This window comes from Nelusetta ayraudi, unplaced genomic scaffold (assembly GCF_046127955.1).
Source record: "Nelusetta ayraudi isolate G7.1 ecotype Tasmania unplaced genomic scaffold, CSIRO-AGI_Nayr_v1 ptg000023l, whole genome shotgun sequence".
Taxonomy (NCBI): domain Eukaryota; kingdom Metazoa; phylum Chordata; class Actinopteri; order Tetraodontiformes; family Monacanthidae; genus Nelusetta; species Nelusetta ayraudi.
This window is the reverse complement of record NW_027466073.1, coordinates 3,004,975-3,030,854: the sequence shown is the minus strand read 5'-3', so window position 1 is coordinate 3,030,854 and position 25,880 is coordinate 3,004,975. Positions and strand designations below refer to the sequence as shown.

Sequence of the window (25,880 nt, the reverse complement as noted above, 5' to 3'; positions counted from 1 at the left end):
GTAATCCAGAGTCTGAGAAGAACGCGAACCTTTAGACTGCTGAGTATTTGGTGAACAAGGTGGAAGAAGCTGAGCAACAGTTTCAGTCATCTAGGTCAGCAGCAATACATTCTTCATCATCTTCATCAGTTATCTCCTCATCTTCATCAACTTTATCATCTTCATCATTTCATCATCCCCATCATTTCCACAATCTCCATCAAACATCATCTCCATCCCATTACTCTCTATAGCAGAGACACTGAGGTGCACAACTGCACACACACACACACACACACACACACACACACACACACACACACACACACACACATCCCGGTGTGTGTCACTGTGCAGCTATGTGGCCTGTTTGGTCTCTGGGCTTCTGTTTGCTGCTGCTTGTCGCTGTGATCCAGTGTTCAGGTAAGTCCGACCTCTGACCTCTGACAAATCATCACTCTTTTTTATTCATATGTTCCTCTCAGCAAACAGTGAGTGTTGTTGTGTTGTCGTCGTTATTGTTTTTGTCAGTGTTCCTGGACCAGCCCTCGGCAGGCCAGGTCCTCCGTTTGGCCTCCAGGAGGCGCCGTGCCAACTCGCTGTTGGAGGAGCTCCTAGCAGGAGACCTGGAGAGGGAGTGTTATGAGGAGGTCTGCAACCAGGAGGAGGCAGCTGAGATCTTCCACAGCACTGAGAAGACGGTGAGGCACACACACACACACACACACACACACACACACACACACAGGTGTTCTCCATGCACTAACTCTTAGCTCCTCTCCTTCCAGCTGGAGTTTTGGTTCAAATACACAAGTGAGTCAACTTATCGCCCTCTGACTGATTCATCACTGTTTCAAATGAACCACAGCATGAGTCACTGGTTCACTGTAGTCTGGTGTCAGTCAAGCACACGGTGATCTGGACTTTATTTTTTATTTTTTTCCCTGGACACATTTCCACTTGGCTGCTACTTGGCTTGGGCCACCTCAGCTCTGCACGGTATGGTTCAGCATGGGTGCGTTTACACTGCGACTTGGTACCAGCTCAGTGTGGGTTGAGTTACCACAGTCTTTAACTTTGACAGTCTTTAACTTTATTCCTCACAAAGCACAAAACAGCAACCGCTTAATTCAACCAAATACACAGGTGTGCATTAAAATCAGTCTAAGAAGCGAAGCGTACGAATGAAGTTTTGCTGCCAGCGAACGCAAAATACAAGCAAAACATTGAGTTAGCGGTATTAGCTAACACAGGGGTCGGCAACCCACAGCTTTAGCATTGGGGGAAAAAATAATAAGGAAACATGGAAATATATTTTAGCTATTTTTATGGCCACGTTTACAAGGAGAGGACTTTTTTTTATTTTTATAAACCAAGTGTGTTAAGAAAAGCATTTAAAAAAAAGCTGATTACACGAAGCTGTCTCCAGAAATATCCGCATGTACACGGAAACACTGGAAAGTACTCACGCCAGCCCTTATGTGGCGTTGTGGTTTTACTCCCTGAAGGAAGAAGAAGAACACCTGGTGCTAGATACATTTACAGATGTAGCAGCTCGCTAATATAACACGGCGAAGACGGCAAAGAACGTGAAGCCGGTTCGGCTTGACACTGCCTCTGCTACGAATTTTGCGTTGTGTCTTTGGTTATGAACATCGAGGCGCAGACATATGCAGGTCGACTCGTCGGCTGAATTTATTTTCTGTGCAAAGAAAATAAAAAAAATAAAAATAAGTCTGGTACAGCACACCTCCACCAACCGTCTCTCTCCTCAGCAAGGCTAGAGCCAAGTCAGTCTATTAACATTTTCAACAACCGATCGACACAAAAGGGAGCCTACGTACCTGTACAAGGGGGAAAAAAAAGAAAAAATAAGTCCGGTACAGCACACCTCCACCGACCGTCTCCACCAACGTACACATTTAAAAGAAAAGCACGTAAAACAATGCAATAAAAATGTCTCGGTGCTGCGACCGCGACTCCTCAAATGAACTTATATATTGTGCACAATAAACATGGACATATAAAATGCTATGATTAACATTCTTTTTACCACATTTCACAACGCCATATGCGTGAGCACCATCACATCTTACCTCCCCTCAGCAAGGCTAAAGCCAAGTGAGGAGAAAACCGCGAAATGTACAGGAAATGACGCCGCTACTGTGTCAAAAGTTAATGAAATAAATTCAAGCAATAAAATTAATTTTACAAAATTATTGCTCGCCAAAAAAAGACATTTTAGAAAAAACATTTTAATGAATGAACTTACAGCACTTATTTCCATAAAAAAAATGAAAAAAAGAATAACTGATTTTTGTGAAATCGAAACAACCCGATTAACACATCGGTTACAAACGCACGCAAAAAGACGGTGCGGATAAACGACACAGTTGAACTACTGCTTTGAGTTACTTACCTACTTACTATGTCCGCCATCTTATCCTCAAAGGTTTTTGCACTGATGATATGCAGTGCACAAACACCCAGAAATGCGGCACCTGATGAGTCAGAAGCGCAAATTGCACTTTAGTAACCCTGAAGCATTTTGCGACCTCGATCATCAGATATTGTAACGCTGGTGCAAACGTCATCACCGGACGTTTCATTTCCAATGGAATGCGTTATTTAGCGACACGGTGGCGCAGTGGTTGGCGCTGGCGCCTCACAGCAAGAAGGTCTTGGGTTCGATTCCAGGCCGGGGACCTTTCTGTGTGGAGTTTGCATGTTCTCCCTGTGTCTGCGTGGGTTCTCTCCGGGTTCTCCGGCTTCCTCCCACACTCCAAAAACATGCATGTGAGGTCAATTGAACATTCTAGATTGTCCGTAGGTGTGCATGTGAGTGTGAATGGTTGTTTGTTTCTACGTGGCCCTGCGATGAACTGGCGACTTGTCCAGGGTGTCACCCTGCCTTCACCCTATGACAGCTGGGAGAGGCTCCAGCAGACCCCCGTGACCCTGAGCTCGGGACTAAGCGGGTATGGAAGATGAATGTTTCATTTTTTTTTTTTTTTGCTGTCAAATAACACGTGCATTGTCTTTCTTGCCAAACTCACGCCAAGAAAAAGACAGTTGCAAAAATCCCCACAGCCTCAGGTCTCCGTCACCCTCTTAAAGAGGCAGTATAATGACCCCCGGTACCCCATCAGGTAAATGTTAATTGATAGCAGATGAGGCAAGATGGCACTGTTGATAATGAAGGTTGCCGTTTATACATAGCATAAAAGCAAAAAGAATAAATAAAAACAAAACAAACGTTATATGCAGTTCTATTTCATTTTAAATGTCCAAAAGGGTTTTGTGGCTCCCAGCGTGTCCTTTTCTGGGGGAAACAGGTCTAAATGGTTCTGTGAATGGGAAAGATTGCCAACCCCTGTGCTAACAACTTACCTACATGAGACAGTACATGAGATGTACTTTGCAGATAGCCTTAAAAACGAAAGTTGCTTGTGGTCACAATACACTCACAGTCATCATGCATGTTTTCAAAATATTAGCTGAGTCAAGGCCGTCTATGTCTAATAGACATAGACGGGTGATGGGTAGATGAGGCGTCATGACGCGTTTCGACACATTGCCAAACCGTATTGATACTGTGTTGATACTGTGTCACTGAATACTGACACCTGCTGGACCTTAAAAATCCCTACAGGCAACCTAGTTGACGGACTCAACTGACACTGATTTGATGACCTAGTGTATATACAATAATATAATTGAAGTCATTGTATTTTATATTGTATTATTTCATATCTTCATTTAAATTTAAAATATCTTGGATATTTTTTAGATACGGTCAATAAATAATGTGAACATGTATCATAACGTGAAAATCTAAGTGAACGTGTTGTGAATGAGGATGCTTGTGGACTGATTTTGTTTTGGTTTTTCTTTACAAATTTTTATTCAAAAAAATACGTTCTTCCAACGTTTTGAAATTGAGTCTGTTACGCTTTTTTGAGACAACTTCTCCAGCTGTAGAAAAGACTCGCTCACACGGCACAGATGAGGCTGGAGTGCAGAGAAATTGTAAAGAAAGCTGGTCGAGGTGTGGATCAAAAATGTTTTGGTTGTCCCAGTATCTCAGAGGATCCTGGGACCCGGCAATATTGCCCTGTGCCAGGTATCTCTGCACCTCCTGGATGGCATCAGCTGTGGCACTTTTGGTCTGCCTGTCCACTTCGATGTCAAAATGTTGCCAAAGGTTATCTAAAAAACAACAAATTGGCATTTTAGTACATGATTTCCAAACAACAACAAACAAATAATACTGAATAACATGCCTGAAGTGGGTGCAGACAGCTGTTGTGAAGACGTTCCCGGCTGGGGCTCATTTGTGCGTCCGATTACAGACGCACATTCTGACCGCAGTCTACTGATGGCCTCGTTGCACTTGGAGAAACTGCGGAACCCGAGTGATTTAAATCTGGGGTCTAGAAGTGTTGCTCGGGTCAACACACTTAATGACTCCAGATTGGAAGCAGTGTCTGTGACTCCACGCTTCAGGTGTTCATGTAGGTGTATGGCTGCCTGTGTGTGCAAGGTTGAAGCATTACGCTCTAGTGCATGATAGAGCATCTTCATCATCGGGATGACCTTTGACCCCGACTCTTGCCTCTCTTCAGACAACTCCACTGTAGCTTGATGGAAAGGAGCAAGCACAAGAAGTGTTTCTCCTATGATGGTATACTCATCAGCTGTAAGTGGAGTCACATCTGTTTTTAGAGAGGCCAGAGATTCCCACACTGGTTCCCTCTCATCATATAGCCTTGACAGCATTTGATATGTGCTGTTCCAGCGTGTTGGCACCTCATTGATAAGTTTTAGGGTTGGTCGTCCCATCTGTTGCTGCACTTGAGCAAGCTTCTCCTTGGCTGTAGTGCTTGATCTGAAGTATGTGACAATGTGCCTGGCTTTGTGTCTGATGGATGGAAGTGTGGGGATCTGATCACATGATTTTCTAACTAATAAATTGAGACTATGTGCAATGCAAATTGAGTGCCGAATTTGGAGCTGTCTAGTGGATGCAATCATGTTTGGTGCTGCGTCAGTCACAAAACACTTTACTTTATCGGTTATGGCCCAGTCCTCCATCATGCCCCTTTTGACTTGGGCCAAATTGTCAGCAGTGTGACTTTGTGGAAAGTATTGCACTCCCTACACAGATGTACACAACTGCAAATTCTCATTAATGTAGTGACAGGTAAGAGCCAAGTAAGCCTCCATGTTCACAGATGTCCACATGTCAGCTGCTATACTCACTGCCACAGCTTGCTGTACTTCCATTTTCACTCGTTCCCGTTCCTCCTCATACTTTTTGGCCACCATTTGTTTGATGGTCTGAAAATTACACCAAGTCAAACCAAAAGCAAATCAATATATTTAAATTAAAGATGAAATAAAATTTAGATACTTTTACTTTTAGATAATACTTAAGATGATTTCTACATAAACCTTTCTGGTTGGCAAAACATATGAGGGCTCAAGGACCTGAACCAGTCCCCTGAACCCTTCACTCTCAACAATGCTGAGGGGCTGGCAGTCCTTCAGAATGGAATTCAGCAGAGCCTCATCCAGCATCTGCTTCCTGGAAGCTTGATGGTTAAAAATGAAGTAAATAATAAATGAATAGGAATTAATTATCAATAAAGCAACTGTGAATAAGTTGTCGAGTGGCTGTATACCTGAGTTTTTCCTGGGTGCATCTGGGACTTCATTCGCATGCCTGGCCCTATAATGCCTCAGCATTGAAGAGGTGCTTTTATTTAAATATGATAGTTCTGTCGAACAAATGCGACATTTAACCTGCAGAAAATAATATGAATTGTAAACTAAGAGTCACTTTGAAATGAATTTGAATTCAGATAGATCAAGTGGAAACTCTGAGAGGAACAGGATGAATCAACAAGGATATTAAAACAAATACCTTATTTTCGGACATGAGATCAAAATGGTCCCACACGGCGGAAACCTTTCTCTTTGCTTGAGGCTGCGCCATAATTCTCGGCCGATACATCCCATTGACAGATGCGCTTCCTTATAAACACAGTTTGGCGCGTCAGTGTCAGTTCGAAACAGTTTCTGTATCGGTCACGTGACTTTCTTAAAGCGATACGCGCACCGACACGGGGTTTTGCTCTATGAGCTCGACGCATGCGCCGACGCGTCGGTGTTGCCGGACCCATCACTACCGTCTATTCTCCCGTCGCCCACAGGCCGAGTCGAGGCCTCCTCCTGTTGCCCCCCGGCCCGATGGTACATCACATCCATGTCGCTGAACGAACCTACAACATTTTTCCTGTTCGTTCGACTCCAACTGTGTGAATGGCCTTGATGCTTTTGGTGGTTGCTCCGTAGTTTTGTTTTTTGTCTTTTTAATTTCTCCCAATACTGTTTTCCTGTACAGCGGCTATCAACTACCAGGAAATAATCATAAATCAAATAACCATAATCATTTCAGCTTTCAATACGTGAAAATGTAAGATTCTACACGCGAGGCAAATTACGTTTTTGGTGAAGGACTCGCACATCTTTCGTTAAAACTCTTACCCAATCAGTGCCCTGCTCTGTGTTTACGCCACCACTTTGGTCCCTGGTCCCTGCTTACACCACCACTTTGGTCCCAAACGGGCCGAGCAGGGACCAAAGTGGTCCTGAGGTTGGACCACTTTTGTTCCTACTCCCGAGGGAGCGGAGACCAAAATGTTAACGTTTGGAACCGTGTTGTTACAAACCAAGCCGAGCCAAGGTGCACTCGTGGAAACGTGCCCTCAGAGGACAGGAGCTAACAGAAACTAACGGAAATTAACATGCTGTCACTCATTTTGTACTTTTTTTGATTGTGTGTCAACACAACACCTTCAGGCAATGCCCCTGGGTGTCAATATTTTATTCAATGTAGAACAAATTAAAGAGATTCTCAGTGGTTCAGCTTTTTTTGTTTTTGTTTTAATTTAAGAGGTAGTGCCCCCTACAGGCTGCACGGATTAGTTCACACAATTACATCTGCCATTACAGCAGCAGGTCAATGAACTGCAGCAACAAGAACAAATTCAAGATTTTAGTGGGAGGGGCCTCCTGTTTTAGCTGACCAGCTGTTTAGCTGATGCACCAAACTAAGGCACGATGCCTTCAGGCTATGCCCCTGTCTGTCATAGATCTGAACCCCTGTGGCAGGAACCCGTGTTTGAATGGAGGGCTGTGCACCCTGGAGCGAGGACACTTCCTGTGCCTCTGTCCTCCTCCGTACCAGGGCAAGACCTGCGACACAGGTACACAAGTGCAGCAACAACAACAACAAAACTACAGAACAACTTACCTGCAGCAGCAGGAAAGACTCCCAAAAATTGTGTTGCTGTCGCCACAGTTGTGTCAGAGTGCAGCTACAAAAATGGTGGCTGTGTGCAGTACTGCAAAGACCTGCCGGGGGGAGCCGGAGTGCAGTGTGGCTGTGCTGATGGATATAAACTGCAGAGTGACGGACTCAGATGCTCCAAGACAGGTGACGTCGTCACACAGCACCTTCAACGTCTGACAATTAACCAATTCAATCGCAGACATGGTCCCACAATCGCAGGAGAAACCAACAAACGCTGATTGTAGCACAGCAACACATCACAGCCAAAGGAACACCCACATACAGTGACATTGAAGTGCTCGGAAATTTTACACAACACAAGCAACAAAGTTTTTGTCACACATTTTCTGGTTATATGCTTTAAACCCACACACACTCGGAAAAACACACATATATATATATATATATAGAGAGAGAGAGAGAGTCACACACATGCACACACACACACACACACACACATGCACACACATGCATACAGACACACACACACACACACACACACACCCTGAAACGCCCTCTTCTTGGTGTGACCATTCACTCTCAATCTTGTGTCGCCCTGTCCAGTGTCATTTCCCTGCGGCCTCCAGCAGAGGGAGCTGTTGCCTCACTACCGGACTCTGCTCAGTGACGAGCAGGTGCTCAACAGTAGCTTGGAGCTCTGGGAGGCGGAGTTCAACAGCAGCAAGCTGGAGGAGCAGCTGCTGACGGGCAACATCACACTGTCCAACCACACGGCGGGAAACAGGACGGAGCAGATGATGCCTCGGATTGTGGGCGGAGACCTGGAGAGGCTGGGAGGGAGTCCCTGGCAGGTGTGGGCGTGGTTTAAACTGACTACCAGCAACATTTTCATTTTGGTTTGTATTATGGTATTGACTGTGTGTGTTTGTATTCTGCGTGTGCGTGTGTGCGTGTGTCCAGGTTCTGATCCACAGGGCCGATGGCTATGGGTTCTGCGGGGGGGCGCTGGTGTCGGACCACTGGGTGGTGACGGCGGCTCACTGTCTGGAGGAGACGGCTGATCATGTGACCATCGGTGAACCAATCACGTCACAGCTGCTCTTTACGCTTTCATTCATTACATTGTCGTCAAACAAACACACACAGCTGAGAGTATCAATGACTGGCGGCTCACATTCTGCTGTCATTGGCCAGTGATTTTTTTTCCCCCTGTCACGTGACATGACCCTTGTGGCTCCGCCCCCTTCCAGGAGACTTTGACAAGATGCGGCCTGATCCCGGCGAGCAGCTGATCAAGGTGCAGGAGGTCTTTGTCCATCCTCACTTCCACTCCTACACCTTTGACAGTGATGTGGCTCTGCTCCGCCTGGCCCGCCCCCTCACCAGAGGCCCCGCCTCTACACCAGCCTGCCTCCCCGACCAACACCTGGCTACCTACCTGCTGCAGGTGACCCCTGACCGGAGGTCAGAGAGGAGACACTGACCTGCAACCAGCTCACTTGTGTGTGTGTGTGTGTTTATGTGTCCAGGATGGGACCTATGGGAAGGTGACAGGATGGGGCGTCACCCACTACCTGGGCCGCTCCTCCCGCTTCCTGCGTCGTGTGACACTCCCAGTTGTCAGCCACAGGAACTGTAGGGCATCGACCAAGCAGGTGAGCAGGTCAGCTGACCGGCCGTCAGCTGTGAGCTGTGAGGAGCCATGTAAAGCCACCCTCTCTCCGCCGTCCCCTGCAGGTGGTGACGGACAATATGTTCTGCGCCGGCTACCTGGGTGCGGGGTCGGACGCCTGCAGTGGGGACAGCGGCGGGCCCTTCGTTGTCCACTACCGCGGCACCTGGTTCCTGGTGGGCGTGGTCAGCTGGGGGGAGCGGTGCGGCGCCGAGGGGAAGTACGGCGTCTACACCTGGCTGGGGAGCTTCCTAGGCTGGATAAAGGAGACCATGGAGGCCCCTCGACCGACCGCATACCAGACGGACCAGTGACCGACCAGTGTGTGCGTGTGTGTGTGCGCGTGTCGTTATAGACAAGTGTACTTCCTGTCAGAGGGTACGCTTCTTCTATTCACTTAGCACCTTCTATTTGCTTAGCATCAAAGCTAAGGGAGGCTATAGAAACAGCCGGCCAGCTGTTTCCATAGCCTCCCTTAGGAGCCTCCCTAGCTTTAATGCTAAGAAAGGTTATGGAATTAACTAGCAGCTCCGCTAGAACTCACTGTGTGTGTGTGTGTGTGTGTGTGTCTCGTTATTGACAGATGTTGTTCCTGTCAGAGGGTCAGCTTCTCCTGTTTGCTTTTGTTCGCCAAGCACTTTCTATTAGCTTTAATGTTAAGAAAGGTTATGGAATCAGCTAGCAGCTACGATAAAACTGTGTGTGTGTTACTTTGTTGCAGACGCCACTGACAACCAATGTATTTCTGTATTAAAATGTCTTTATTTTGAATTAATACAGGGATGTTAAACAAAACAACAGAGACATGACATATATTGTAATGTTCAGTTAAATATTGTATTCAATGTAGAATAAAATAGACACTTGGTGGTTCATTTTTTTTTATAAGAGGCAGTGCCCCCTACAGCCTGCACGGGTTAGTGCACACAATTACATCTGCCATTCAATGAACTGCAGCAACGAGAACAAATTCAACTTTAAAATAAAAATTTTAGGGGGAGGGGCCTCCCGTTTTAGCTGATCAGCTGTTTAGCTGATGCACCAAATCAAGTCATCGGGGGAAGGAAGTACTGCTGTGAAGTAAGTCTCAGGTTGGACGATGGCAGGGACAATCAATAAATCGATTACTGACTGGCACAAAAAAAATGTTTCTTATTACATCCGATTGAATTCATATTGAAAGATGTACTGATTTACTTACACATTTCTGGAGAGAATTTATATATATATATATGTGTGTGTGTGTGTGTGTGTGTGTGTGTGTGTGTATTTGTGCAGTAACACTGAGTCCTGATGCAGTAGTGATCTGGTAATATACCTCGAGTGGGTTTGGTATTGTTCTTTGTGGTATTAAACAATTGGTGTTATCCAAACAATAATTTATAGAAGCTCCCTGAAGCAGACTGATCCAGTGTGGCTCAGCGCCACCTGGTGGAAATACATGGAACTTTTGTAGAGTGCTGAGGAATTACTGGAAGACTTCCCATTGGACGGGACGTCGTCCCAACAGCTGACAGGTGTCACTACAGAGGTCTGGCCATCAGGGGGCGCTGCGGAGCTGCTCCTTAATCCACGGGACATACTTGGCAACCCGGGTGTACACACCGTACACCCTCTGGCTGCCGCAGTCCTCGGGGCCGCCCCAGGACACCAGGCCAAACACGGCCCACTTCCGGCTGACCCCGTCCTCCATCACAAATGCCCCCCCACTGTCACCCAGACAGGTGTCGCGGCCGCCCTGGAAGAAGCCGGCGCAGAACATGTTGTCGGTGATGTTGTAGCTGCCGGAGCGCGAGGCGTAGCTCGCCCGGCACTCCTCCTGGGCCACCACCGGTAGCTTGACGTACTGCAGGAGGTCAGAGGTCACGCCCCCATCCGACAAAAGCACGGACGGCGAGGAGGAGGAGGAGGAGGAGAAGGAGGAGGAGTTGATGGAGGAGATGCCCCAGCCGGCGACCACACCCAGAGTGTCCGGCAGTGGGGAGGGAGGGGCCTCCTGCATAGGGAGGGATGGAAGAAGGAAGTGGGCGTGTCCTCTGCAGAGCCACCATGGATGTATTATCAGAACTGAATACCAGGCTGTCAATTAGGTGGCATGACCATTATTTCCCAGTGGCCACTCGAGTTACTGCAGCCAAAAGTCCCACATGGCACATAAAGCATTTTTCCCCATCAGACCGCAATACAAAAATTAATAGCTGTAAAACGGTTGACAGTACGACCTCTGACCTGAAACACACTTCATAAAATAGGATTTAAAAATCTTTGTATTGTAGATTTTTAAGTCCTGGACTTTAAATATTTCTAAAAATATTACAAAGGCCAAAGAATCGCCAGGAAAGATTTTCCCGACATCACAGTGTCTCAGCTCGTTCTGATTGGCTGATGCATGCTGCTGCATCGCATGACTTGCAGAGGCATGATGGGCAATACTGCTACATGCTCTATGGGCCACATAATAAGGATTCAAAAAACGTTATCGGCATATGAGCTGGGGTGAGCAACTCGATTGAAGTGAATGGGCCGCCAAGATCCCGCGGGCTTGAGCGCCACCTATAGCTTTTCAGCGGTACTGCACATAACTTCCTGTGTCGCTACCACGCCCCTGGGATCCAACATGGCAGCCCCACAGAGCATGTACAGTAGTGTCACTTCCCATCATGCCTCTGTAAGTCAAGTAATGCATTAGGATGCATCAGCCAATCAAAACGACCCGCGACACAGCAGCAGCTATGGAAATCTTTAAAACTTTTTTCTGGGGATTTTCTGGCATTTTTAAAATGTTTTGAAAGATTAAAAGTGAAAGGACTTAAAAATCCGCTTTTCAGGTCAAAGGTTGTCATTTTACAGGCCTTTATTTCTGTATCGCAGTCCAATGGGAGAAAATACTTTGTGGGTTGTATGGGATCTTTGCTGCAGTACCTCGAGAGGCCACTGGGAAAGCTTCGCCACGCCTCCATATGGTCAGGTCTGGTATCCAATTCTTATAATATAATATAATATAATATAATACCTCACGCTGCGGCGGCGGTAGGCACACAGGGCGGACCAGCTTGCTGACCACCACCTGCTGGCTGAGCCTCAGCAGCGCAATGTCGTTGTTGTAATTGTCAGGCCGGAAGTCGGGGTGCAGCACCACTCTCTCCACAGGCCTAGCGGTGGCCGTGCGCCGGTCGCTGGCGTCATGGAGACCCAGTGAGGCCTGCGGAGGCAGCAGCGGTTAGCAGTGCGTGGGTGCCAGGGGTCAAAGGTCACAGGTCAGGAGGCCTCCCTCACCTGGACGTGGCCGGGGGCGACGGGCACCACACTGGCGTCTCTCCGCTGGGACAGCAGCACGTGAGCGGCTGTCAGCACCCAGCGGGGAGTCAGCAGGGCCCCGGAGCCGAACCAGCGGCCCTCTGGGACACGGGACTGGTCCTCCACACTCAGCAGCACCTGCCAGGGGAACAGACCCGGAACGGCACCTCGACCTCCCACAATCCTCTTAACCTGGGCAGGGAGGGAACGGGCCGGACGACCACAGGCTGCACCCAACCACAGAAAGACATCACTAGTTGTGAGTGTGTGTGTGTGTGTGTGTGTGTGTGTGTGTGTGTGTGTGGTTAGTTACCTGGCTGGCAGCTCGGTAGCTGTTGGCTCCCTGAGTCTGAACTGACCCAAACTCCAGCAGGGCCGCAACTGTAAGAACCTGTACACGCACACACACACACACACACACACACACACACACACACACACACACACACACACATTCATGGTCAGGGATGAGGTCGATCTGGCGTCAGGGTTGCAGTCAGGGTCAGGGTCAGAGTTCATGGTTAAGTGTCAGGGTTGGGGTGAGGTTCGGGTCAGGGTGAGGTTTGGGGTCAGGGTTACGGGTCATGGTTAAGGTCAGGGTGGGTGTCCGGGTCATGGTCACCCGAACCCGAACAGGTGTGTACTAACTGTTGTGGCCGTCCTCCTCGCAGATGTAGTGAACTTGTGCCCCGAACTCGGTGTTGTTGTCATGACTAGCAAACACCATGTTGGCCGCGTCAACCACCGGCGGACTCCCACAATCCACCACTGCGACAGAGAGAGGACCGGCCAATCAGCTTGTCAGTGTGATGACGATGGAGGCAAGAAGGCCAAAGTGAAGGTGTGTACCTGTGTGTGAGTGTGTGTGTATGTGTGTGTGTGTGTGTGTGTGTGTGGGACAGCTAACTGATAAACTGATTTGGCTTTGACATCAACAACATTCACACATCAAGTTTTCATTTTTCATCTGTTTTATTAGGAAGCCGCTGGAGTTGATTGGTCCTACAGTTTGGCTCTGGGCCAATCAGGATCCCTGTCTGACTACTCTAGCATGTGATTGGTCAGAGTGGCCGATGAGCCCGTCTCCTCTTCCTCCTGGTGCCCCAGTCTGTTTCTGAGGAGACAAAGGTGGAAAGAGATGCGTGGTTTCTGCTGCAGGACCAGCGAGGACCAGCTGTTCTTCCCGGCAACAGGCATCTGATTGGACAACGTGTTTGATTCAATGTTAACTGCGTTTCTTACTGTCACAGCGAGGAGGATGGCTGCTCCACAACCCATCAGCCTGGCAGTCCAACTGGAAGTGGTCCAGAATCCCACCGTCCTGGATCAGAACCACACACAACCACAGGGATCAGTGAACGCACCGCCGGCAGACAGTACAGGGTGGGGCTCGGAGGGATTGGTAGGTTGGTTACAGGAAGTAGCCCCACCTGCAGAAGCTGGTACCCAGGCTCACAGCTGACCCGCACATGGTCTTTGAAGAAGTACTTTGATTGGACGGGGTGGAGGAGGGCATGGGGCGGAGCTTCGAGCACTGGACACTCACTTCCTGTCCCAAGACAGAAGAGCAATCACAACGGCCAGTGTGTGTGTGTGTGTGTGTGTGTGTGTGTGTGTGTGTGTGTGTGTACCTATGCTAGTGTAGCTCAGCCTCCAGCCTTGGTTCTCTCCAGAGTCGTCACTGTGGAAGAAGACGGTGGCAACGTGGCTGTCGGTCTGGATCTCCTCTGGAGCTTTGTCACCACAGAACGGACCAAAGACTCTGCTGTCTGCCTGGACCTGACACACACACACACACACACACACACACACACACACACACACACACACACACACACACACACACACACACACACTGCTAGTTGACCTGCTTCACACACAGACACACACACGCTGCTGGTTGAGCTGTTGCGCACACACACACACACACAGCTCCCACCTTGACATGGTCGTAGGGGCAGCTGATGTCAGGATGGTCCTCCACGTCAAAGCGAGGGTCAAACTGGAGGCGGAGTTTCAGTCCAGGCTCCACTTCTATGCGGTACACACAGTCGGAGCTCTTCGGGTAAGGGGAGGGGAAGTCCACGCTGCTCAGAACACCTGAGCGTTCCCGGAACACGCCGTCGCTACACTCCACTGCGCGCACACACACACACACACACACACACACACACACACACACACACACACACACACACACACACACACACACACACACACACACACACACACACGTCAATAGGAAGGATGCCTCCACCTGTCCTCAAATGGGGTTGGCAGTGCGTGGAGGGGTTGGAGTGTCTCGGTTTTCCACCACCTTTTCTTCCTGCATCGGGCCCAGGAACACCTCCCAGGACTACCCCCAAATGACAAAGTCCAGCTGCACTGCAACACAACACCTACGTGTCTGTGTGTGTGGGTTGGGGGGTGGGCATGGGGGGGAAGGGTGTTTGTGTGCGCTGGAAAAAATTCGCTTCCAGAACCTAAACATCATTTTTTTTCTGTTATCAAGCTGAAGAAACCAGCAGGTCATGTAAATATTTAGCCACAGTCAGAGCTTCAGTATCAGTAAGAGAGAGGTCACAGTCCAGGCAGCCAGTGACTCCCTCACACAGGCACACACTCAACATAGGTCATGAGGTCAATGCTCTCCCTGGTGGTGAGCAGCAACATCTAGCGGCCTCTGATAAAGTCGCTCCTTCTTGAATGGAACTTTAACGGAGTGATGGAGCCCCCTGGTGGTGAGTCTGTTTTGCAAAAAGTCACTTTACCAATTAATAAGTCCAATTGAAACCAGACTCTGAAAGTGTGAGAAAACATGCTGTCTAGACTAAAGTCAAGTTGTGTTGGTGGGACCAATAGTACACCAGGGTCGGGTCAGAGGTCAGGCTGCTGGAATTCAAATCTCACACAACTAAGCTCATTAAGTCAGAAAAGCTTTGGCACGCCAGTGGAATCAGAGAGGCAGGAGGGTCAACACAACATTCCATCAAAACATCACAACACAACAACGTTCCATCACAACGCAACATCACACACATCTTCACACCAGAATGTCATAGCGTCGCAATACGTCTCAACATAACATCACAGCATCACACCAGAACTTCACACCACAACACACCACAACACAACACGACACAATGCCATAACATCACACCACAAAAACACAACACAAGATCCCTACACAATATCAGACAACAACATCGCATCACACCACCACACACTTCGGGATGTGAAAATCACTGGGACTTTAAATTAACTTAGCAACACGACATTACACAATCACCACCACATTGTACCATAACAATCTCACCACATCACAACACATCACACCACAACATCATTCCATCACAACATCCCACCAAAACCACTGGCGCCAATGTCCAGCGGTGCTGCCATGCTGGCAGGTCATGTGACCGGGGCATCATGTGACCAGCAGCCAGGCGGCCTCACCTCTGCAGGTGCGGTTGTCGGAGTGCAGCAGGTAGCCGTAGCGACAGGAGCAGTAGAAGCCACCGATGTAGTTGTGACAGAAGTGGTCGCACAACAGCTGGTCGTCAGGCTGCTCGTTGCACTCGTCCACGTCTGGACAGAGGAGAGAGAAAGAGAGTGAGTGACCGGGTAGTGAGAAGGTGTATGTGTGTGTGTGTGTATGCGTGTGTATGTGTGTCTTTCTGGCCCCGCCAACCCACTTACCCACAGCGCTGTAGTGCGCCCTGAAGCCAGAGTAGCGCTCCTCGTCGGAGAAGTCGGAGACAAACAGCAGGCTGAGGGAGTTCCCGGGCGAGGTGATGACCCGGGCGGCCGGCACCGCCTCCGTGTCCGTGGCCTCCCGCCCGCAATAGAGCGCCAGCAGCTCGCCCTCTGCCTCCACCTGCCCAGAGGGGAGGGGGAGGGAATCACCGACTCCTCGTCCATCATGTTTGTTGGAGATACATGAAGCTCTGATATGGAGGAGCTTATCTGGATGTTTGTACACACACACACACACACACACACACACACACACACACACACACACACACACACACACACACACACACACACACACACACACACACACACACACACACGCGGAGATGCAGAAGCACTTGTGTGTCTTTCACTCTTGGATCCTCTTGCTCTCCTCTGCACTGCGCGGCCCCCCCCTCCCTCACCTTGACATAGTCGTACTCGCACAAGTACGAGGGCTCCAGGTCGAATTGGCTGAAGTAGAGCCGCACGTGGAGGCCGTCGGGCACGCTGATGTTCCAGTGGCGGCGCGTCTCGCGCGGGTAAGGCGCTGGAAAGTTGGGCGACTGGAGCACGCCGTGCGCGCGCTCCGAAGTCAGCGGGCCGGTGACGGCGTCGTCTTCCGGCGGTGGCGACCAGGTGAAGGCGACGGTGCAGGTGAGGAGGTGGAGGAGGGGGAGGAGCAAGTGACTGTCGGAGGACAGGGGGCAGTAGATGACAATATGTGACGTCACACACATCGCATCATGTCTGTGATGCTTGTAGCTGTGAGTCAACGCACAAGAAACAACACGACACAACTAAGTGCCGAACCATCAGTCGCGCGCAACACGACGTCCAACCTAACTGTCACATGACCTCTGATCGATCAGCCGGTGTCGGTGACGTACCTGATCATCGTGGCGCGCGGCTCCGCTCACTGACTCCCTCTCTCTCCTCGAAGCTGGGTCCCACCACTCCACTCCGGACGTGGACAGGACATGCTCCAGCGCGCGGCTTTGCGTCATCACGTCAAGTCCGCACCAAGGCGGAGTTACACGGCGGAGGGAGAGGGACGGGTGGAACGGCTCGGGTTCGCTCGTTTCATCACCCCAGGAATGTTTTATTAATGCAAAACAAATGAGAGGTTTGAGTCGGAACAGCAAAGTAAATCCTCAACTCTGCAAGATTAAAGTTGGGCTTTTTGACCGGTGGTGGAGCTATAAAGGCGGTGTCCAATCATCTTGGTATAGCCGCCCTTCAGTTCAATCAATCAATCAATCAATCGATCAATATGAATTTACAAGTGCAGGTCTCCAACGTACTGATCTTCAGCTTTATCTGGAAGATTCACAGCCACGAGTTACCTCTAGGGTCTGACCGGCAGGGGGCGCCAACCACTTTCTAATTAGTTCCGTGTGTGCGTGTTGTGGAGGGCTGTCATGCCGACTTTGCCGCGGGGCAACCCTGGGGAGGGGGCGGGGACTCTCAGGTGCTGCCGCCATGCCGAGCCGACGGAAGCAGCTGCTCTTCTCCGCAGGCGGCCTCCTCGGTCTGTGCTGTGCCCTGACGGCCGCCGTGGCCACGGGCCTGCCGCTGTGGCTCAGCGGCTCCGTGCTGTGCCGCACCGGCGCCGAGCTGGTCAATGCCACCGGGGCCGAGTTGGAGCAGTTCCTCGGCCGCCTGAGCCTCGGCCTCTTCCACGGGCTGCGGGTGAAGCAGTGCGGGCTAGGGGGCAGGGCCAGCCGCTTCTCCAGTGAGTACACACACACACACACACACACACACACACACACACACACACACACACACGTGCAGTGCGCGCGGTGATGTCACAGCAGCTGCTGAGATCAGTATTGGTGAACATCAATTATTCATGGCTCATTAATTATTCAGCGGTTTACCTGCAGGGTCACCTGTGGCTCTCGGGTAAACATGTTTGCGGATCATACAGTGAGCGTACTGTGGTTCAATTCAACCTTTGTCACAGTCATTTGGTCTGCTGATTTGACTCGGAGCTTCAGTCCTCTGGTTAGCGTCTCGTCCAGTCCAGTTCCCACTGTCTCGCTTAATGAGAGCAGCCTACCATCACTAACGGCCTTCTGCCTGACTGCACCTAAAAAGCACACAGACAATGCTGATCTGTTCTTCTGGGACGACAGTGTGTGACGGTCACACTGTCGTCCCAGATACGCTGGAGCAGGAGTGTCCAAACTACGGCCCGCGGGCCAACTGCGGCCCGCAGTCCATTTTTAATTGGCCCGCAAGACATGTTATCAATAGAATAGAATATGGCCCGCACTTCAACTTTTGCCTGAGTGTATTGCACTTCTTAGTTTTAACACCAGGGGGAGCTGCTCCCACTGAGTGCAATGCAGTTCCCACTTTAAGTGAGTAAAAAATATATTCCACAGTACCCGTGTGTTAATAAGCATGCGTGTGCAGGTACACACGCGACATATATCAATAATGCGCATTAATTCTGTCACTACCCTGCTTTTGCGCACCACTTTCTTATATGCGTTTTTCTTGTTAACACAGAATGCACACCGCTGTGCACAGCGTACACACTGCACACGCAAAATCAGCTGATCTCATCTGATGCAGATTTCCTCCTTGATGGAGTGACATTTGTCCAGATCTTTGACACGAGTGGCGTCGGATCAGCACCGCAGCTGGAGGGCCCGGTTTACACACCCAACGCAGCTGACACTCAGCAGAATAATGCAGCACTCCTGTTATTAAGTCCAGTTCAGTCTGTTAATGTTGACAACCGTTTCAAACGAACGTTAATAGCTGTGTTGCTAAGCCTAATAACTTGAATAACAAGCTTGAAATTTGCCCGTCCCATTTTTCCCTTTATTGTTTTTTCTCTGTACTGTAAATCTTCTGTCTAAGAAGAAATCTGAGGCTGCTGTTCTGAGAATGAGCTACCAAAGCTTTTTCTGAATCAATCAATAAAGATCCATTTATGGAAAGCTGTGATGAAGGCAGTTTTGTCTTTAATTATATTCAACAGTATAACATATTTGACCACTTTTAATTGATTTTTCTAACTTTAATACACTAAAGTTAAGGCTATATACCTAATTTCAAGTAAGTGGCCCAGCCCCTCCTATATTTTTATATATGTGGCCCTCAGTGAAAAAAGTTTGGACACCCCTGGTCTGGAGGAACCAAGCAGGAGCTTCCTGCAGGAACTATGACCAGTGAAATCTGCAGCGCCACAGTGTGGACAGCAGAGGTTCCTGTAGTACCACGATGTGGACTGCAGTGATGCAGGTGTTCAGGTGTTGGTCCAGATGTTCCCCAGTCATTGAACTTCTCTTCTCGGTCTCCTCCCTTCCTCCCAGTCTTCCCGGACCTACTGAGCGCAGTTCCAGCAGGCCTCCACGTCACTGTTATCTTCTTCTGTGGTGCCGTCGTCCTTTTCTCCTCAGTGGCTTGCGGCTTCTTCTTCTTCAACGCCTTCGGCCGGCCGTACGAGACGCTGCACGGCCCCATGGGACTTTACCTGTGGACCTCAATCAGCTGTGAGACACGCACACACACACACACACTCAAACACACACACGTCTGTGGCTCAATATCACTATAAGGTGCCTTTGAGACTTCCCAATCTCCCCCCAACAAAGCAGAGATTTTCCATTTAACTACACATTTATTGTATTAAGTAGATGTTATGCTGTTAGAAATGCATGTTGGTCAAGCTCCCACACTTTTTATAAATGAACTGCAAGCAGACAATGTACATGCAAACCGCTAAATATGTCAACCCTGTCATGGACAATTTCAAAGCAGGATAAATACATTACAATTACATAGTGATTATAAAATGTGTATTTTCAGAAAGCTATTTAGTCATTTTCTCAACGCTATGTTTTAGTTAATGGGAAAAGTATTTGGATAGGAGTGAAATTATGTAATTATATATAACTATTTGCATGTGGCCTAAACTATGCAAATGTCCCCATGTCCACACTATCATGGAAGGCTTGCTGACAGGGTGGACAATGACAGGGTGGACATTTTTGGCTAATGTTAGCATTTAATTGGCACATGTGGACCTTACAGCTAGCTAAATGATTCAGTTAGCAAGCGGTGTCCTGTTTAACACAGATATTTTGAGTTTCTGAAAGGTTTTTATATTCACTATGACAGGGTGGACATGTTAAGCTTGACAACATCAAACTACACACCAAATATGATGGAAATGAAGAAAAATAAGAGTAAATACTCTGCAACTGGCCACTGTTTCAGTCTCCATTGAAGAAAGGCAAAATGGTGCTTGTGATGTCACTGAAAACATCATTAGGTTTCTTATCGGGGCAGTTAGCCCAAAATGACAGGGGGGATGGCAATTTCAGGGACACATGCAAAATGTTCAATATTATTATGAAAATAGAATATACATAATAAAAATGACTCGTTTTATCAAATAACTTGTTGTGACAGTAAGATAATGTAAAAAAAAAAAAACTGATTTAGTATAATTTAACCATTTATGACACACACTGAAGTTAGCAACAGCGTGTGGGACATGCCAAAATCATGTACATCCATGTGTGTGTGTGTGTGTGTGTGTGTGTGTGTGTGTGTGTGTGTGTGTGTGTGTGTGTGTGTGTGTGTGGCCCCTGCAGGTCTGTGCAGCTGCCTGGTCATGGTCCTGTTTGCAGCCGAGGTGAAGCTCCACCGCCTGTCGGAGCGCGTGGCCAACGTGGATGAGCCGACCTTCGTCTTCCAGTTGCACACTGAACGCTATGACCGCTGCTTCTGGCTCTTCGTCCTCGTCTTCCACCTGCACGCACTCAACCTGCTGCTGGTCCGACTGGCTGGTGCCCACTTCCCCTTCCTAGAGTCCAAGCAGGCCGAGCAGAATCAGGGCGCCGCCGACCTCATGTACTGAGCCCCCCCTACCGGACAAGAGAACAAACCGCTTTCCCCACCCTTCCAGATCAGGAAGTAGCGGCACCTTTTGGCTGCAGCTGCAGCTGCAATGTTAAACCTCCTCAGCCCTGAGACTAAAGCTGAAAATGAAGATGAAGCTAATCTCCATTCACAGATGTTCTGTTGATTCATCACATGACAACTTTTATCTGCTTTTTTTTACTACCATTGATCATATTTCACTGCGACACGGTGGCACAGTGGTTAGCGCTGCCGCCTCACAGCAAGAAGGTCGTGGGTTGGATTCCAGGCCTGGGACCTTTCTGTGTGGAGTTTGCATGTTCTCCCTGTGTCTGCGTGGGTTCTCTCCGGGTTCTCCGGCTTCCTCCCACACTCCAAAAACATGCATGTGAGGTCAAGTGAACACTCTAAATTGTCCGTACATGTGCATGTGAGTGTGAATGGTTGTTTGTTTCTATGTGGCCCTGCGATGAACTGGCGACTTGTCCAGGGTGTCACCCTGCCTTCGCCCTAAGACAGCTGGGATAGGCTCCAGCAGACCCCCGTGACCCGGAGCTCGGGACTAAGCGGGTATGGAAGATGAATGAATGAATGAATGATCATATTTCTCAAGAATGTGCTAATAAAAATAAAGAAAAAGATCTCTTCAGATTTTTCATTACCATATTCAGCTGCTCATCATGACGCCCCACCCCCTTTCAAATCACTAAAGTGAACATCAACAACACGAATATGGAGAATTAGTTTTAAATGAGTCGCCTGCAGACAGAGGGGGGCAGAGCTCCTTGTATCAGTCAGGGTTGCTGCTGTGTGTGAGAGAAGTGTGATGGCCCCGCCCACCCTGAGGCTCCTGCCCTCCCCCATTGTGACACTGACACTTGCTGTGTCTCAATTCAGGGTCTGCATCCTTGAAGTACGCATTTTGAAAGGAAGTTGCATCATAGCACTGCGCGAAGGCTCGTCCCAATTCCCAAGGGTGCTCTGGACGCTCAAAATGTGTACTCGGAAATACGCACTCGTTTTAGCTGATTCCAAGAATGCACCATGATGCTCTGCGTGCTGCTGCAAAGCATCATAAGATCCTGGAAAGTCAGCTGAAATTAGCGGCATGTACTGGTTAAGACACGACATATAAATTTAAATATTGAAGTTTCACATAGAATATGCAGTTTTAACATCGGGTTTTTATTTATTTGAATATCAAACTACATCGTTAGATGGCGAACCAATGGTTAGCTTGATGCTATAAAAACGTCACTTCCGGGGTTGGCCAGCAGGAGGGAACGGTGGTGACGCAACGAGGAAATACGCCGAAGGCTAGACCGTCCCGAGTGGTGACCGGGGAGGTGGGGTTTGGTCCGTCCTTCTAGGCTGGGTCCTCGAAGGACGCTTCCTTCAGACTGAGGACGCTCGTTTCGAAGGGTGCAGACCCTGAATTGAGACACAGCCACGGTCTCTGCAGCTCCTCCAGTCTACTCCATGTGGTCACAGAATCAAACAATCCGTTGCAGTGGGTCCAGCAGTGGGGGCCAGCGAGCCATTCAGAGGCACGAGTCAGAGTCACCTGGTGATCCCTTTGCACCACTGGGATTCAGGTTTCTGGAGGAAAAGAAGAGTGAGGTTACCAAACCGTCGGCTGAAGGGCCGTTAATACGATATTATTGATCCTCCGTTTGTCATGCAGTGAGATCGATTTATCAGCACCAGTTATCAATAAACTGGGGAGGAAATATCTGCTTTTTGATTTATGTACAGTCTGTGTGTGTGTGTGCGCGCGTGTGTGTGTGTGTGATAGAGGCGGGCAGAGAGACACTCAGCTGGGAGTGTCACTCTGGGCAGCTGCAGGTAAGAACTCTCCTCCTCAGGTGTTTATCAGGTTAAACTCAAGTAAAACTAATGTTATTGATTTTTTTTTTCTGTTTTTAATCTTCTGTTAGTTACTTAACCTATGCAAAGTCATAACTCAGACATTTTCCTAGAAGTTCTAGAAGGTGGTTCTGTTTTCTCAAACTGAATTTAATTAAAAAGATGATGATGATTTATTTATTTATTTTTAAACTAAAAAAACGTGTGTTACCATTCAGCTACTGTTAGATATTAGTCTTTAAAATAAAGATTTTTGTAAACTGATTGATTGCATATTTTGAAGCTGTGTTGTTTTTCTCTGTTGTCATGCTGCAGCTCAGTGTTGTTTCTCGTCTTCACTCCTGGGGCCCGTTGCACGAAAGTAGGATTCTGTCATCCAAGATCAGTAACTAAGCCGCGTTCAAGCAATCCGCACCACGTGTCCAGGCTTATCGGTTGTACAAAAACCCATCCAGAATAATCACACACAGATTCATGAAGCCTGGTTAAACCTATCCTGGATAAGTGCTTGCACGTGCCTTCCTTGAATAGACCCCTGTTATTGATCTCAGATTCAGTGATTCACCATGACAATGAGAGCGACATTTTTTCCTCCGTCGGAGGCGGAAATCTCCATGGAGGCTTGTGAGGAGGTAAAAGGACAAATAAAGCAGAAAGGCAACACCGTCACAGTTATAAAACAGAGAGAAAAAGCGTGGCAAAGTATCGCAGACCATCTGAATGCGCAAGTAGGGCACAAATACAAACTCACTGCTCCGCTGGGAGAAAAAAACATCACAATTACGATCATAACAGTCAATAAAAATAGTCATATCCAAAAAGGAACTTGTACTCCGATTATGAACCAGTTGAAATTGCTGGTGGAATTGATTGCAAATGTGAGTGAAATTGTGTAAATGTAACTCCAACAAACCGTAACAGTTTTGATAAATAGACAAGTTCACTGTCTTCACAGAATTTCTGTTTGAGCTCAAAAAAAGTTCCTCTTATCATGTGCACATACGTGCGTGCGTGTGTGTGTATTCAGATCAAACATGACTGGGCCAAAAATGTCATGGCAGCAAGTGAAAATGAAATACAAGAATATCCTGCAATAGGATAAGTACCCTAACTAATACTTAAAATACACAAATGTACATTGTATGCAGAATGTGCCTGCTCATATTGTCTGTTCTCTTTTTTAGCAATCAAATAGAATGTACACAAAAGGGGTACAGGTGGGGGGGTCACCAAAAGCTGACCTCACCCCAGCAGAGGACATAGCCTTGGCTCTGAACAAAGGCAGGCATGTGGTGAGGGGGAACCCTGGGGGGACAGAAACAAATCTATGTCCGTCCCAAGATGCCACCCGCTTCATACAAGGTATGTTCTTCTATCTCTACATGGGACACATTCACATGAAATGCATTCAGACTCTCTAAGTTTGGTTTGCCTTGCAGTCTGCGGCAGCAATGCAAGGCACCGGCACCAGCACCACCATCGCCAACATCGGCTGATACTGGTCCAGTGATTACTGGCATGTAGGCCTGGCAAGTGTAGTCTACTAGCTTCAATATTGATGTTGTTAAATGTGATAGGGTGAAAGCACCAAGCAACTACGTTAGACCAAAAGAAATCTGGCTGTTCAAAACGTTACGAACGCACGAATCCATGCACATTTCCTTTGAACATACCAATCATCGTGGAATTGATCGCACATGAGCGGAACGCCTCCATATACATATTGCATATTGATCGAAATTAACTTTGCAGATTGGAGTTTCATTCATTCAATTCTGCAATCGATCTCAGCATGAAAAAGAAAAACTTCATTGACTATAAGCTGGAAACACTTTGAAACAAAGTAGAAACTTGGAAAAATATGCAAATATCTCCGCAGACAGAGTTAATTAATGGACTTCGTCATATCTCCGTTCTCCACAGTGCTCCGTCAGTCCGTAGCGTCGTCAGCCGGGTCTTCCAAAGGAAACCACGGTCACCCAGGTCAATTAAAGAAAAGCATATTAGAATCAACATGCAAAATGCATTATTGATTTCCATTGAGTCATTTTACATGTTGTAGTGTATTCAATATAAGAGCTACAATACTAGGTATGTTCGCTAGATGGCACTGTGGCTTTGTGGTGGTGTTACTGTGTTGTGCAGACCGGAGAATAAAAAGACAAGTTGATCATCAGGCGTCGTCCATCACATATATTACATGGTGTCAGAGTAAAACTTGGGAAAGAGAAAGAAATGGAACAGATGAAACCCCCGACCTTGCTATGTCTAGAAGGAAATCTAGCAGAAAATTGGAGGATCTGGATCCAGAGGTTTGAACTTTTTTTCGTCGCCAGCGGAGTTAATGAACAGCCCGACGAAGCGAAAAGAGCCACGTTCCTGCATGTGGCCGGTGACGAATCATTTAAGGTGTATAATACATTTAACTTCGATGAAGACATGGATGACTACGACGTTTTGAAAGAGCTGTTTCGCCGACATTGTGAGCTACGGAAAAATGTAACATATTTAAGACATCTATTCCTCACACGACTACAAGGAAAATCGCAAAGTATTGATGCATATGTGGCTGATTTGAAAAATAAGGCAAGAGACTGTGAGTTTGAACATCTTGTAGACTCACTGATTCGGGATCGAATTGTGTGTGGCATCACTGATGATCAAGTTAGAGGATGACTACTAAGAGAATCTGACCTCATGCTAAACAAAGCAATAGACATTTGTAGAGCCAGTGAGCTAACTCAGACTCAGCTTCAAAGTCTACATGAAGAGGTTGAAATTACGGTTCATTAAGTCACCAAGCAAAAACACAGCGACAAACAGAAAGATAATGGTGCCACATCACAAAGTACAAAGGTGAAAAATCAAGGAAACTGCACCAGATGTGGATACAGACATGAGCCAAGGAAATGCCCTGCCTACGGACAGGTGTGCAAAGCCTGCCACAGGAAAAATCATTGTGCAAAAATGTGTAATTCAAGAAGACACACAGATAACCGTAAAGTGCAACAGATAAGCAAGGCAGAGGCAGATGATGAAGAATTCTTTATTGGCTCAATCCAAGCAGAAAAACATGACCACCCAGTCTCACAGATCAATACTGTGGATGGGAAGAAAGGAAAGTGG

At 48.0% G+C, this 25,880-nt stretch overlaps 3 protein-coding genes across 7 annotated transcripts; 2 read left to right on the top strand and 1 right to left on the bottom strand.

The window, feature by feature from the left end:
* Positions 1 to 35: 35 nt before the first annotated feature.
* Positions 36 to 9,839, top strand: LOC142889665 (coagulation factor IX). 5 transcript variants are annotated; one of them, XM_076028462.1, is made up of 11 exons: positions 36 to 402; positions 511 to 680; positions 768 to 792; positions 7,137 to 7,250; positions 7,346 to 7,480; positions 7,901 to 8,148; positions 8,258 to 8,372; positions 8,548 to 8,744; positions 8,827 to 8,952; positions 9,035 to 9,290; positions 9,507 to 9,839. In XM_076028462.1, the coding sequence occupies exons 1-10, from the start codon at positions 339 to 341 to the stop codon at positions 9,281 to 9,283; spliced, it is 1,443 nt and encodes a 480-aa protein (XP_075884577.1). In that variant the 5' UTR covers positions 36 to 338; the 3' UTR covers positions 9,284 to 9,290; positions 9,507 to 9,839. The 5 variants fall into 5 exon arrangements, with proteins under 5 accessions (XP_075884577.1, XP_075884578.1, XP_075884576.1 ...); XM_076028463.1 differs by having other exon boundaries at positions 9,035 to 9,294; XM_076028461.1 differs by having other exon boundaries at positions 9,035 to 9,328; positions 9,553 to 9,839.
* A 158-nt stretch (positions 9,840 to 9,997) lies between these two features.
* Positions 9,998 to 17,174, bottom strand: masp1 (MBL associated serine protease 1). The gene is made up of 13 exons (XM_076028457.1): positions 16,892 to 17,174; positions 16,427 to 16,691; positions 15,966 to 16,143; positions 15,723 to 15,854; positions 14,206 to 14,402; positions 13,898 to 14,045; positions 13,697 to 13,815; positions 13,509 to 13,587; positions 12,915 to 13,034; positions 12,580 to 12,657; positions 12,246 to 12,493; positions 11,983 to 12,171; positions 9,998 to 10,965 (listed from the first exon to the last, which is right to left on the bottom strand). Exons 1-13 carry the CDS (start codon positions 16,897 to 16,899, stop codon positions 10,510 to 10,512), a joined length of 2,217 nt encoding a protein of 738 aa, XP_075884572.1. The 5' UTR covers positions 16,900 to 17,174; the 3' UTR covers positions 9,998 to 10,509.
* A 291-nt stretch (positions 17,175 to 17,465) lies between these two features.
* Positions 17,466 to 21,102, top strand: clrn1 (clarin 1). The gene is made up of 3 exons (XM_076028471.1): positions 17,466 to 17,736; positions 19,334 to 19,513; positions 20,621 to 21,102. The coding sequence occupies exons 1-3, from the start codon at positions 17,484 to 17,486 to the stop codon at positions 20,884 to 20,886; spliced, it is 699 nt and encodes a 232-aa protein (XP_075884586.1). The 5' UTR covers positions 17,466 to 17,483; the 3' UTR covers positions 20,887 to 21,102.
* The last annotated feature ends 4,778 nt before the right edge of the window (positions 21,103 to 25,880 follow it).

Coding starts and splice junctions, on each gene's coding strand:
- LOC142889665 (XM_076028458.1), top strand. CDS start 339: ATGTGGCCTGTTTGGTCTCTGGGCTTCTGTTTGCTGCTGCTTGTCGCT. Junction 403..510: donor CGCTGTGATCCAGTGTTCAG/GTAAGTCCGACC, acceptor TGTTTTTGTCAG/TGTTCCTGGACCAGCCCTCG. Junction 8,373..8,547: donor GGCTGATCATGTGACCATCG/GTGAACCAATCA, acceptor GCCCCCTTCCAG/GAGACTTTGACAAGATGCGG.
- masp1 (XM_076028457.1), bottom strand. Junction 15,855..15,965: donor GGCGCACTACAGCGCTGTGG/GTAAGTGGGTTG, acceptor TCCTCTGTCCAG/ACGTGGACGAGTGCAACGAG. Junction 13,816..13,897: donor GCTGAGCTACACTAGCATAG/GTACACACACAC, acceptor GTCTTGGGACAG/GAAGTGAGTGTCCAGTGCTC.
- clrn1 (XM_076028471.1), top strand. CDS start 17,484: ATGCCGAGCCGACGGAAGCAGCTGCTCTTCTCCGCAGGCGGCCTCCTC. Junction 17,737..19,333: donor CAGGGCCAGCCGCTTCTCCA/GTGAGTACACAC, acceptor CCTTCCTCCCAG/TCTTCCCGGACCTACTGAGC. Junction 19,514..20,620: donor CCTGTGGACCTCAATCAGCT/GTGAGACACGCA, acceptor TGGCCCCTGCAG/GTCTGTGCAGCTGCCTGGTC.